This window comes from Mustelus asterias, chromosome 3 (genome assembly GCF_964213995.1).
Source record: "Mustelus asterias chromosome 3, sMusAst1.hap1.1, whole genome shotgun sequence".
Classification (NCBI taxonomy): Eukaryota; Metazoa; Chordata; class Chondrichthyes; order Carcharhiniformes; family Triakidae; genus Mustelus; species Mustelus asterias.
Window position 1 is genome coordinate 135,454,322 of NC_135803.1, and position 12,806 is coordinate 135,467,127.

A 12,806-nucleotide genomic window follows, 5' to 3' on the forward strand; every position below is an offset into this window, starting at 1 on the left:
CATTCTACTGCACACAATCTTGAAAACAACCCGTTGTTGCACTGCAACCCCGATCCTCAGTACACTGGAATTTACTCTGGAATCGGGCAATGTGGAGACCAGGACAAAGCAGATAACCAATTTCCATCACATTTTCTCATTCTAATGAGCAAAACCCGATATGATTGCGAATGAAAATACGATGTTTAATAGAATTTAACATACGTTACTTGCATCTACAAGGCTTTGGAAGAGACACAAATGTTCTCCTGTCAGAATACAGCTATTCGTCCCAGCTAATTACACTTTAAAACAATCCAGTTCTTACCAACCAATGCAATCATTCATTACCTCGTGGTCCCAAAATAACAACTGGCGTTCATATTGCATAGAGAAATGACCCACGGCAGTTCGCAGGAGGTTATATCCGTACAAAAAAAAATTGACATGGAGTCACAAAATTAATGGCCAAACGTTGGCTAACGAGCCAGCTTTTTTAAAAAGCCGCTGAAAAAGAGGTCCAAGAAATTTCTGAAAGGGAATTCCATTACTCAGTCTGCAAAGAATTCACAGCAAACTATAAAACACACACACACACACACTACCAGTCAATGAACTGAGCTCACTCAGCTAAGGGTTGAAATATTTTCAGAACTGTCCCTGCAATTATCTCAACTGTTCATACATTGTCTCAATTATCATTTAAGGTTAACTTTAATGTACCTGAATAAAATATAGGAATAAAACTACCATCTGGAACTGTAAGTTTTTTTATAAACAGGAATTCTAAATGTAACAAAGTTGCCTAACTGGAGGTGAGAATGTTCACAGTAACTTCATTGCTACTAATAAATAAACTTAAATTAAAGAGGATGTCTAAATCTGTTGAAATGGGCACATTCACTGTTTTAAAAGTGCTACATTGCTTGGTGTTGAGTTCTCAGCTGGGGCACTGGGTGAGTGGAGTATCCACACACCCCGGCTCTGTCTCTCCCTCCCAGCTGATGTTACCTGAGACTCAGCTGTGCCTCCTGCCAGTCTGCAGCTTGCCGGCGCCTGTTCCTTCTTCAGCCTCCTGAGTGCGGTGCGAGCGACGCGGCTGAGCGCCAGCAACGCCCTCATTGTAGCCGCTGTGTACAACTGTCTCTCCCCCTTTGCCAGTCAACCGGCCCCCGCCGCTCGCCGGCTCATTGTGTTCCCGCAGCCCGAGAGCAGCAGCTATCAACCCCCCAGCCAGCCGTCACGGTCACCGCCCCCGCTGATTGACAGCTGCTTCCCCCCTTCCCCTTCCCCTTCCCCTCCTCTACCCGGCCGGGTGTCTCCAGCACTGCCCCGTGTGGGCCGGCTAATGCACGGTGTTCAGCAGCATCACACTGTGAAGCCCAACCTTCCCCATCCTCTGACGAGTGAGGACACAAAGAGCATTAACATCACAACAGCAACAACACAGGCCCCAGTGTAAGTAACTGGCCAGAGCACAGATCACAGCAACAAACAGTCCCCAGTGTAAGTAACTGGCCAGAGCACAGCAACAACACAGACTCCAATGTAAGTAACTAGCCAGAGCACAGATCACAGCAACAACACTGTCCCTAATGTCAGCAACTGCCCAGAGCACAGACAGCAACAACACAGACCCCAATGTAATTAAGTGGCCAGGGCACAGAACACAGCAACAATACAGCTACAGCCCCTATAATGTATTGATCACAGATCACAGCAACATCACAGTATTAATCAGGTAAGTGAGTTGAAATGTAAATGATACTGCTTCAAAAAAATGACTCATGGATTGTGATTTAACTTTTCTTCCATCCAAAAGACAGGACACAGTGAGTCCAGGTACAGTAGGAGAAAAATACAAATAATTCTGAATGTTTCATTATCAGTTGTACCAGGTGTCGAGGTTCTACTGATTTATACAACGATTGTTAACAATTGTTACTCAAATATAGCATACATGGAGCATGTGACATATTTAAAGGTGCAGTGTGTCTGTTGTTATCTGTACTTCAGTCAGATACACAAAGGAAATTTGTGTGGTATCCTGTAAAAGACAATGTGATGTATTAAGATCACATTTTATTCAAGAAAACCAAAGGGTACTCATTCCACCAACTTGACTAATATTGACTGGAATTGTTATAGCTCTAGCTCGTTAGAGGGGTCAGTTTTTGTTCAAAGCGTGCAGGAAGGTTTTTTGACTCAGTATGTAGACAGGCCAACTAGAGGTGAGGCTATATTGGATCTGGTGCTGGGAAATGAGCCAGACCAGGTGCTAGACTTGGAAGTTGGTGTGCATTTTGGTGATAGTGACCACAATTCGGTTACGTTCACCTTAGTGATGGAAAGGGATAGGCATGAACCTCGGGCCAGTGGTTTTAGCTGGGGGAAGGGTAATTATGAGGCTATTAGGAGAGAATTAGGAAACATAGGTTGGACTAGGAGATTACAGGGACTGGGAACGTCCGACATGTGGAGTTTTTTCAAGGAGCAGCTACTGCGAGTCTGTGATAGGTATGTCCCTGTCAGGCAAGGAGGAATTGGTAGGGCTAGGGAACCGTGGTGCACCAAAAAAGTTTCTTTGTTGGTTAAAAAGAAAAAGGAGGCTTATGTTCGGATGAGACGTGAGCACTCGGGTAGTGCACTAGAAAGCTTTAGATTGGCTAAGAGGGAGTTGAAGAGCGAGCTTAGAAGGGCTAAAAGGGGACATGAGAAGACTTTGGCGGATAGGGTTAAAGAGAATCCTAAGGCGTTCTATAGGTATGTCAAGAACAGAAGGTTGGTTAGGGCAAGTTTAGGGCCAGTTATAGATGGCAGAGGGAAGTTATGTGTGGAACCGGAGGAGATTGGTGAAGCATTGAACCAATATTTCTCTTCGGTGTTCACGCAAGGGGACATGAATATAGCTGAGGAGGACACTGGGTTGCAAGGGAGTAGAATAGACAGTATTACAGTTGATAAGGAGGATGTGCAGGATATTCTGGAGGGTCTGAAAATAGATAAATCCCCTGGTCCGGATGGGATTTATCCAAGGATTCTCTGGGAGGCAAGAGAAGTGATTGCAGAGCCTCTGGCTCTGATCTTCAGGTCGTCGTTGGCCTCTGGTATAGTACCAGAAGATTGGAGGTTAGCGAATGTTGTCCCATTGTTTAAGAAGGGGAACAGAGACTTCCCCGGGAATTATAGACCGGTGAGTCTCACTTCTGTTGTCGGCAAGATGTTGGAAAAAATTATAAGGGATAGGATTTATAGTTATTTGGAGAGTAATGAATTGATAGGTGATAGTCAGCATGGTTTTGTGGCAGGTAGGTCGTGCCTTACTAACCTTATTGAGTTTTTTGAGAAAGTGACCAAGGAGGTGGATGGGGGCAGGGCAGTGGACGTGGTATATATGGATTTTAGTAAGGCGTTTGATAAGGTTCACCATGGTAGGCTTCTGCAGAAAATGCAGATGTATGGGATTGGGGGTGATCTAGGAAATTGGATCAGGAATTGGCTAGCGGATAGGAAACAGAGGGTGGTGGTTGATAGTAAATATTCATCATGGAGTGCGGTTACAAGTGGTGTACCTCAGGGATCTGTTTTGGGGCCACTGCTGTTTGTAATATTTATTAATGATCTGGATGAGGGTATAGTTGGGTGGATTAGCAAATTTGCTGATGACACCAAAGTCGGTGGTGTGGTAGACAGTGAGGAAGGGTGTCGTAGTTTGCAGGAAGACTTAGACAGGTTGCAAAGTTGGGCCGAGAGGTGGCGGATGGAGTTTAATGCGGAGAAGTGTGAGGTAATTCACTTTGGTAGGAATAACAGATGTGTTGAGTATAGGGCTAACGGGAGGACTTTGAATAGTGTGGAGGAGCAGAGGGATCTAGGTATATGTGTGCATAGATCCCTGAAAGTTGGGAATCAAGTAGATAAGGTTGTTAAGAAGGCATATGGTGTCTTGACGTTTATTGGTAGGGGGATTGAATTTAGGAGTCGTAGCGTTATGTTGCAACTGTACACAACTCTGGTGCGGCCGCACTTGGAGTACTGTGTGCAGTTCTGGTCCCCACATTACAGGAAGGATGTGGAGGCTTTGGAGAGGGTGCAGAGGAGGTTTACCAGGATGTTGCCTGGTATGGAGGGGAGATCCTATGAGGAGAGGCTGAGGGATTTGGGATTGTTTTCGCTGGAAAGGCGGCGGCTAAGAGGGGATCTTATTGAAACATATAAGATGATTAGAGGTTTAGATAGGGTGGATAGTGATAGCCTTTTTCCTCTGATGGAGAAATCCAGCACGAGGGGGCATGGCTTTAAATTGAGGGGGGGTAGTTATAGAACCGATGTCAGGGGTAGGTTCTTTACCCAGAGGGTGGTGAGGGATTGGAATGCCCTGCCAGCATCAGTAGTAAATGCGCCTAGTTTGGGGGCGTTTAAGAGATCCGTAGATAGGTTCATGGACGAAAAGAAATTGGTTTAGGTTGGAGGGTCACAGTTTTTTTTTTAACTGGTCGGTGCAACATCGTGGGCCGAAGGGCCTGTTCTGCGCTGTAATGTTCTATGTTCTATGTTCTATGTTCTATGTTCAATATACAGCTGCACCAGTGAGCCTGATTTTGTGGACATCAATTTCAATGTGAAGTGATATATTTTTGAATTGTAATAGGGAACACCCAAAGTCTCAACACCAGCACATGCTGTTCTTGATGCAGCTGCTGCAGGGAAGAGACCATCACCCATTTCCTTCCAGAAAATTTACGGTGAATATTACATGTATCAAAATTGTACTGAAGCATTCAGAGGGCAACATCATCTATGCAGACAACTTAAATACCATCACACTTTTTGTAGTGCCCATTTTGAAATGCCTGTAATGTTCTTTTGATTGTATTGAAGCACCTCAAGAGTGCAACACAGTCCATATAAAAAACGTGAATATCATTGCACTCTCCCTGATGGCTATCTTGAAATGTTTGTAATGTTCTTTCAGATATTTTACAAATAAAGTATATTTTTGCAAAAAAAATGTTCTCCCAGGACGAGGTTGGAAATTGTATATAGCCCCTTGGGCTATGTGATTCACATTAAAAGTATGCAGTGAATCAGGACTTATCAGGATTGTATTGAAGCACCTCAGTGTAGAACTTGATCTATGTAGACAACTTTGATTTGATTTGATTTATTATTGTCACATGTATTAGTATGCAGTGAAAAACATTGTTTCTTGCGCATTATACAGAGCATACCGTTCATAGCGAAGGAAATGAGGGAGTGTAGAATGTAGTGTTCCAGTCATAGCTAGGGTGTAGAGAAAGATCAACTTAATGCAAGATCCATTCAAAAGTCTGATGGCAGCAGGGAAGAAGCTGTTCTTGAGTTGGTTGGTACATGACCTCAGAGTTTTGTATCTTTTTCCTGACGGAAGAAGGTGAAGAGAGAATGTCCGGGGTGCATGGGGTCCTTAATTATGCTGGCTGCTTTGCTGAGGCAGTGAGACAGAGTCAATGGATGGAATTCTGATTTGCATGATGGATTGGGCTACATTTCCGACCTTTTGTAGTTTATGGCGGTCTTGGGCAGAGCAGGAGCCATACCAAGCTGTGATACAACCAGAAAGAATGCTTTCTATGGTACATCTGTAAAAGTTGGTGAGAGTCGTAACTGACATGCCAAATTTCTTTAGTCTTCTGAGAAAGTAGAGGCGTTGGTGGGCTTTCTTAACTATAGTGTCAGCATGGGGGGACCAGGACTGGTTGTTGGTGATCTAGACACCTAAAAACTTGAAGCTCTCGACCCTTTCTACTTCATCCCTGTTGATGTAGTCTCCTCTACACTTCCTGAAGTTGATGACAATCTCCTTTATTTTGTTGACATTGAGGGAGAGATTATTGTTGCCGCACCAGTTCACCAGATTCTCTATCTCATTCCTGTACTCTGTCTCGTCATTGTTTGAGATCCGACCTATTACGATGGTGTCGTCAGCAAACTTGAAAATCGAGTTGGAGGGGAATTTGGCCACACGGTCATAGGTGTATAAGAAGTATAGTAGGAGGCTGAGAACTCAGCCTTGTGGGGCACCGGTGTTGAGGATGATCGTGGAAGAGGTGTGGTTGCCTATCCTTACTGATTGTGGTCTGTGGGTTAGGAAGTTGTGTGGAGTTTGCACATTCTCCTCGTGTCTGCGTGGGCTTCCTCCGGTTTCCTCCCACTGTCCAAAGATGTGCGGGTTAGGTTGATTGGCTATGCTAAAATTGCAGTTGTGTCCTGAGATGCATAGGTTAGCGGGATTAGCGGGTAAATATGTAGGGATATGGGGGTAGGGCCTGGGTGGGATTGTTGTCAGTGCAGACTCGATGGGCCAAATGGCCCCTTTCTGCACTGTAGGGTTTCTATGATTTCTATGAAGTTCAGATCTAGTTGCAGAGGGAGGAGCCGAGGCCCAGGCCACTGAATTTGGAGATGAGTTTCGTAGGGATAATGGTGTTGAAGGCTGAGCTGTAGTCAATAAATCGGAGTCTGACATAGGTGTCTTTGTTATCTGGGTGTTCCAAGTGCTGAGTGCAGGGCCAGGGAGATGGCGTCTGCTGTGAACCTATTGCGGCGGTGGGCAAACTGTAATGGATCCAGGCAGTCCCGGAGCTAGAATTGATTTGTGCCATGACTGGCCTTTCGAAGCACTTCATAATGATAGATGTCAGAGCCACCGGCCGACAGTCATTAAGGCACGCTGCTTGGCTTTTCTTAGGTACCGAGATGATGGTCGTCATCTTGAAGCAGATAGGGACCTCAGATTGTTGAACTTAAATACCACTGAACTTTTTATAATGACCATTTTGAAATGTCAGCAATGTCCTTTCAGATTTATTAGGAATAAAGTATATTTTGCAACAAAAAAATCTGGAATATGCCTTTGTTTATTTATTAGCGTCACAAGTAGGCTTACGTTAACACTGCAATGAAGTTACTGTGAAAATCTCCTAATTGCCACGCTCTAGCACCTGTTTGGGTACACTGAGGGAGAAATTAGCAAAGTCAGTGCACCTAACCAGCATGCCTATGGAACACCCAGAGGAAACCCCAAACAGACATGGGGAGAACGTGAAGACTCTGCACAGACAGTGACCCAAGCAGGGAATCAAATCCGGGTCCCTGGCACTGTGAGGGAACAGTGCTAACCACTGTGCCACCTCACAGAATGAATTTGCAATGAATGTGTGGAAAGAGATGTAGCAATTTTTGTTGATGTTCATCCTGAGCAGTTCTATGGCACAGGACTCTGGTCAATGGACTGTTTACTAAGATAGCCATGACTGTTACAAGGAAGACATCACCTTGGTGAAAGACACTCTTTACTCTGCCTGAAATTTGTTGGTCTCCGAGTGCAAGGAGCTGCCCAGAACTCAGTATTACAGATTGGCATATTTCAAGGTCCAAGATTATGTGCTGAGGAACGCATTGAGGTTTGAGGCAACTGCCACAAAGGTTTAATGGGGGAAAGCCACTGTGTAGAGTCTCCCACCATAGGACATTGAGGAGCTGGATTTATGTTTAATCCCTAAACTTGTATGTTCAATGTCAACATATTGTAAGTAGATTAAGGCACCCAAGGGAATCTACTGATCTGTAATGCACATTAGGTACCGTCAAAATTGAATTTTGGTGAATGCTACCTTTCCAAACTTTATGGATAAAAGTATTTTTTTTTTAAATAAGTAGGAGAATATACCTTAAATAGTAAGATCTTAAATGGGCAGATGGACTTTGATGTCCAGATATAGGCCAAAATAGCAGTGCAAGTACCTTAAACCATTAAGACAGCAAGCAGACTGACCCAAGATTCATACTGAGTTTTGTACTGAGATATCCTCAATCCTTTTGTCCATTAGCCTCTCCACTGAATGTCTCCTCGTCCCTCATAATTTTAACTCCATCTCAACTCACCGTACTCTCTCTCCCTCCTTCATCTACATCTTCCATTTATGCTCTCCTAATCATATTCACAGTTACCCCCTTGACTTAGCAATTTGCGTGGTCTCTCTATTTCCATTGTCTCAATCACAGACAAGGCCATCTCTGAAAACTTCACTGCTTACTCTTCACCATTCCCTTATCTGTCTATACTTTGTTTTATATCTGCCTCATGAAGAATCCTACTCCAATTCAGGGAAAGTACAACTGTACTTTCAAACTCTTAACTGCTCTAACTTTGACCCACCATTTTTCAATCAATATTTCTGCAGCTGTAAACCTGTATAATAACTCCCTCAACTCTACTTTTGATGTCCATGTTCCAAGTTAAATCATTATTCTCTCCCAGCCTGGTCATTCCATCTGGTCAGGCCCCAATCTCTGCTGTCTCAAATCAAGGGGAAGATATCGAAAAGGATCTGGTACACAAATAATTTAGCCATTCATCAGCAGATCAAGTACTACTGGACTCTGTTCTCCTTTGCCAAAACAGATCACCCTGGAGTGCAAAGCTAACTTCCAGCTTCTTTTCTTCACTGTCAATCCTTTCCTTAATTCCCTCTCCGATGTCACCTTCAACAAATGTAATTAGTTAATAGAACTCTTTGTCATTTAAATTCACAATCTTTTGAGCTACTTCTGTTGCACCTCTGCCATTTCCCCTTCCCTCCAAATTAAACTTACCCCAATGTTTCCCCTGCAATAGGCCTGAACTGACTTCTTTCGCTATTTCCTCTCCCATCTCCCCTCATGCCCTTTCCAAACTTATCTTGCCTACAAAAGCCACCTCTTATTCCTGCAACCCTACACCCATTGAACTCTCGACTTCCCAACTTTTCTTTCCTGGCTTCCATGATAGCTGACATAATAAAAACCCTCCTCAGTACAGCGTAAAGTTTTAAAGTTTCTTTATGAGTGTCACAAGGAGACCTACATTAACACTGCAATGAAGTTACTGTGAAAATCCCCTAGTTGCCAACTCCAGCGCCTGTTTGGGTACAGAGGGAGAATTTAGCATGGCCCATACACCTAACCAGCATGTCTTTCGGACTGTGGGAGGAAACCAGAGCTCCTGGAGGAAACCCACGCAGACACAGGGAGAATGTGCAGACTCCGCACAGAGAGTGACCCAACTCGGGAATCGAATTGGGTCCCTGGTGCTGTGAGGCAGCAGTGCTAACCACTGTGCCACCATGCCGCCCCCTTTCAAAACTGCCATCATCATCCCCCGTTCTTGTAAAAAGGAAACCTTGATCCCTTTGTTCCTGCAAACTACTGCCCCATCTCCAATCTCGCTTTGTTCCCCAAAGTTCTTCAAAATGTTGTTGCTTCCGAAATCTATATCCATTTTTATCAAAGGTCTTTTGAAAATCCAGATAACTTATACTATTGCATTACCGTTACTTACTCTCTGTTACTATCACAAAAAAATTCAATAAGTTTGGTCAAGCAAGATTTTCCCTTTTGAAATCCATTCTGACTTTTTGTTTTTGTATTTCTCATTTCTAGATATTTTAAAATTCACTCCCTTGGAAGAAACTCCATTCTTTTCCACATCACGGATGTTCAGCTGACTGGTCTATAATTCCCGAGACATGTTCTTTCCCACTTCTTAAATATAGGAATTACCTTAACTATCCGCCTGTCCTCTGGTACTACACATTTTTCTAATGACTTGTTAAATATTAGTAATATCTCTACTATCTTTTCTCTAGAGATGAGACAGCTTGTGGGCTATTGACTTCCATGACCCCTTTCACCATCATTTGTCTCATAATTGAGCTGCACTTCATTGCTATGATTGTGCTGGAGAACTCATTGTTATATATCAGCGTGTCCTCTAAGGCGAAGGCTAAGGTACCCATTTAAGGTGGCAGACATGTTGGTATTCAGAATCTTCAGTGGCATTGTAAGTGGGCATGGGCTCATTTCATTTGTGTGTATGACAGTTGATGGCACTGATCTCTCTATACAGAGATAAAGACATCATCTCACTGGCCTGCAGAGAGCTATGCATCCAACATGCACTCTCAATTACTGTCAAGTTGGGGTCATTGGAGTCAAAGACTCCATGCCCCACTGACGGGGCTGCATGCATTAGAAGCTACAATTTGGGCCGCACCCAGCTCAGCAATGGGGTTTCCTTTCCTTCCATGTGTTCTTAAAGAGCTGGATCCATTTCATTTGATCGCTGCTTTGCACGTCAGCAAGGACGCCTCCAAGGTGAAGCACCCTCACAATTCCTGATCTTCCTCAGCACACATTTCTCCCAGATGAGCTGCTGTCTCTGTGGAGATGTGCAGAGCTGCCAACCTTTTAACTGGGTCAACAGTATCAAGATAAGAGCTTGCTTGCTGTCCTTAATTTGATTGCAAATACTGAGATGGCCGATTAAGAGGCCTCCTCTGGAAAGATAGCTCTATTGATCTCACTCCTGACAAACGCAGGCTCAGGACCCTCGGTGGGTCTTGACATCCAGGTCCCGATGCAAAATGCAGTCCTTCCTGCTAGCCAAGTTACCTGTTCAAGGCTATTTTATACTATATAAAATGCTGAATACTGAAAGAAACACTTTTGGCATTTACTGAATGATACAACGTGCTCACTTAACTTTCGATAATTATATAAAGTAGAACATATGAAAGCTTACAGACGGTGCTTTGTCTATTAAATTTAAAGCACATTCCTAATTATGTCACATGAACCAGTTTATATGGTTGATGATGGAATTAGTTTTAATCAATTACGAATCATGCTGATATAATGTTAGATCAAGTTTTTCCTTGAAGCCTCATATATATTTACATTTTCTTATGTTGGGATACACACTCTTCCAGAAATACCATCAGTGGTATTCTGCTAGTGACCATCTTGATAGAAACCAGGCAATGTAATTATTTGATTACAAAAGGGGCCATGTCTTTTATACATAAAATTATGGATAAAGGCAGCCATTTCGCCCATGTGTTCATCAATTTGAATTATGAACTTGCTGATATCAATCCACCATTGCCTTTTCCTAGTTTAAATTTGGTCCACTCAGAGATCACCCTCATATTTGGGAAAACGTCCTAAAGATACTCAAAAATCGAAAGCAAAACAGAAGGGAGGAACTTAAAACAGTTACTATCACCAGAAAAGGTGCTGGGGAAACTATTAGACCTAAAGGCTGACAAGTCCCCAGGATCAGATGGCTTGCAACGCAGAATCATAAAAAGCTGCAGAATAGTAAGTGTATTGGCAATTATGTTCCAAAATTCCTTTGTTTCTGGAAGGGTCCCAGTAGTTTGGAAAATGGCTAATTATTCAAGAAAGAAGGGAGACAGAAAACAGGAATTGATGAGTCAGTTGGTCTAACATCTGCCATTGGGAAATTGCTAGAATCCATTACTAAGGAGGTTATAGTAGAATACTTAGAAAATCATAATTTGATCAGGCAGAATCAACATGGGTTTATGAAAGGGAAATTATGTCTAACTAATTTGTTAGAGACTTTGATGAAATAACAAACAAGGTGAATAAAGGGAAACTTGTAGCTTAGTATAATGTGAGAAAATATGAACTTATCCACTTTGGCAGGAAGAATAGAAAAGTATACTATTTAAATGGAGAGATATTGCAGAACTCAGTGATTCATGCCCTGGCACATGAATCACAAAAGGTTAGTGTGCAGGTACAGCAAGATCTGGAAGGCAGATGGAATGTTAGGAATTTTAAAAATTCCTTTTTTACATGGAAAATAGGAATAGGAGGTCATTCAGCCCTTCAAGCCTGCTCCATCATTCATTATGATCATGGCTTATCACCCAACTCAATAGCCTGATCCTGCCTTCCCCCATATCCTTTGATTCTCTTTGCCACAACTCCTTGAAAACATACAATGCTTTGGCCTCAACTGCTTTCTGAAGTAGTGAATTCCACAGGCTTACCGTTCTCTGGGTGAAGAAATTTCTCTCATCTTTTGCACAGATGTGCTGCACTCCTGTCATTGAGGATCCTCCTCCAGTGAGTTGTTTAATTGTCCATTGCCCTTTCACGGCTGGATGTAGTAGGACTGCAGAGCTTAGTTCTGATCCGTTGGTTGTGGAGTCACTTAACTCTATTATTTGCTGCTTACGCTGTTAGGCACACAACTTTCCTGTGTTTATAGCTTCACCAGGTTGATGCCTCATTTTTGGTGAATCTAATCCTGCTTCTGGCATGCCCTGTGGCACTCTTCATTCTTCACAGCATCTCCACATCATGACTCTTCATTGAACCAGGGTTGATTCACTGGCTTGGTGGTAATAGTAGAGTGGGAGATATGCTGGGCCATGAGGTTACAGTTGTGGTTGAGTACAATTCTGATGCTGCTGATGGCCCACAGCACCTCATGCATGCCCAGTTTTGAGTTGCTAGATCTGTTTGAAGTCAATCTCATTTAGCACTGTGGTAATGTCACAAAACACGATGGAGAGTATCCGCAATGTGAAGATGGAACTTTGTCTCCATAAGGACTACGCAGTGGTCATTCTTACTGATACTGTCAATAGGAATGGATATCACTGAGTGTTCAGATAGTGCACAACCATAGGACCCAAATTCTACAGGTTTGTGCGAGATACCCTAACAGCTCCCACAATACCCACATACTGCACTACTCAAGTGCCAAAGTTGTTCATGACTCCATAGGCCTCAATAATGGTTGCTGAGGGATAAGAGGGAGCTATTAAAATGAAAGGTACTCCAGTCTTTCTGAATCTTGACAGTAAACTTTTTTAAAAATCTTTTGGTTTTCTAATTTTACTTTTGGCCATATTTTGCCACCATTCTTATTCGAATGTTAGGGATAGGGGCATAAATTCTAAAGTAAGTGAATGATAGCTTGAATTCTC

The 12,806-nt window shown here is 43.0% G+C and overlaps 2 protein-coding genes across 2 annotated transcripts in view; one reads left to right on the top strand and one right to left on the bottom strand.

The window, feature by feature from the left end:
* The window catches only part of LOC144491623 (haloacid dehalogenase-like hydrolase domain-containing 5), a 41,950-nt gene extending 40,571 nt beyond the window's left edge, over positions 1-1,379 (bottom strand). Inside the window, exon 1 of the mRNA XM_078209721.1 lies at positions 991-1,379. Within this exon, the coding sequence (XP_078065847.1) occupies positions 991-1,101 (111 nt within the window). The 5' untranslated portion in view covers positions 1,102-1,379. The remainder of the gene's footprint in view (positions 1-990) is intronic.
* rab43 (RAB43, member RAS oncogene family) overlaps positions 1-12,806 on the top strand; it is an 88,182-nt gene that overhangs the window by 73,585 nt on the left and 1,791 nt on the right. The window lies entirely within an intron of this gene.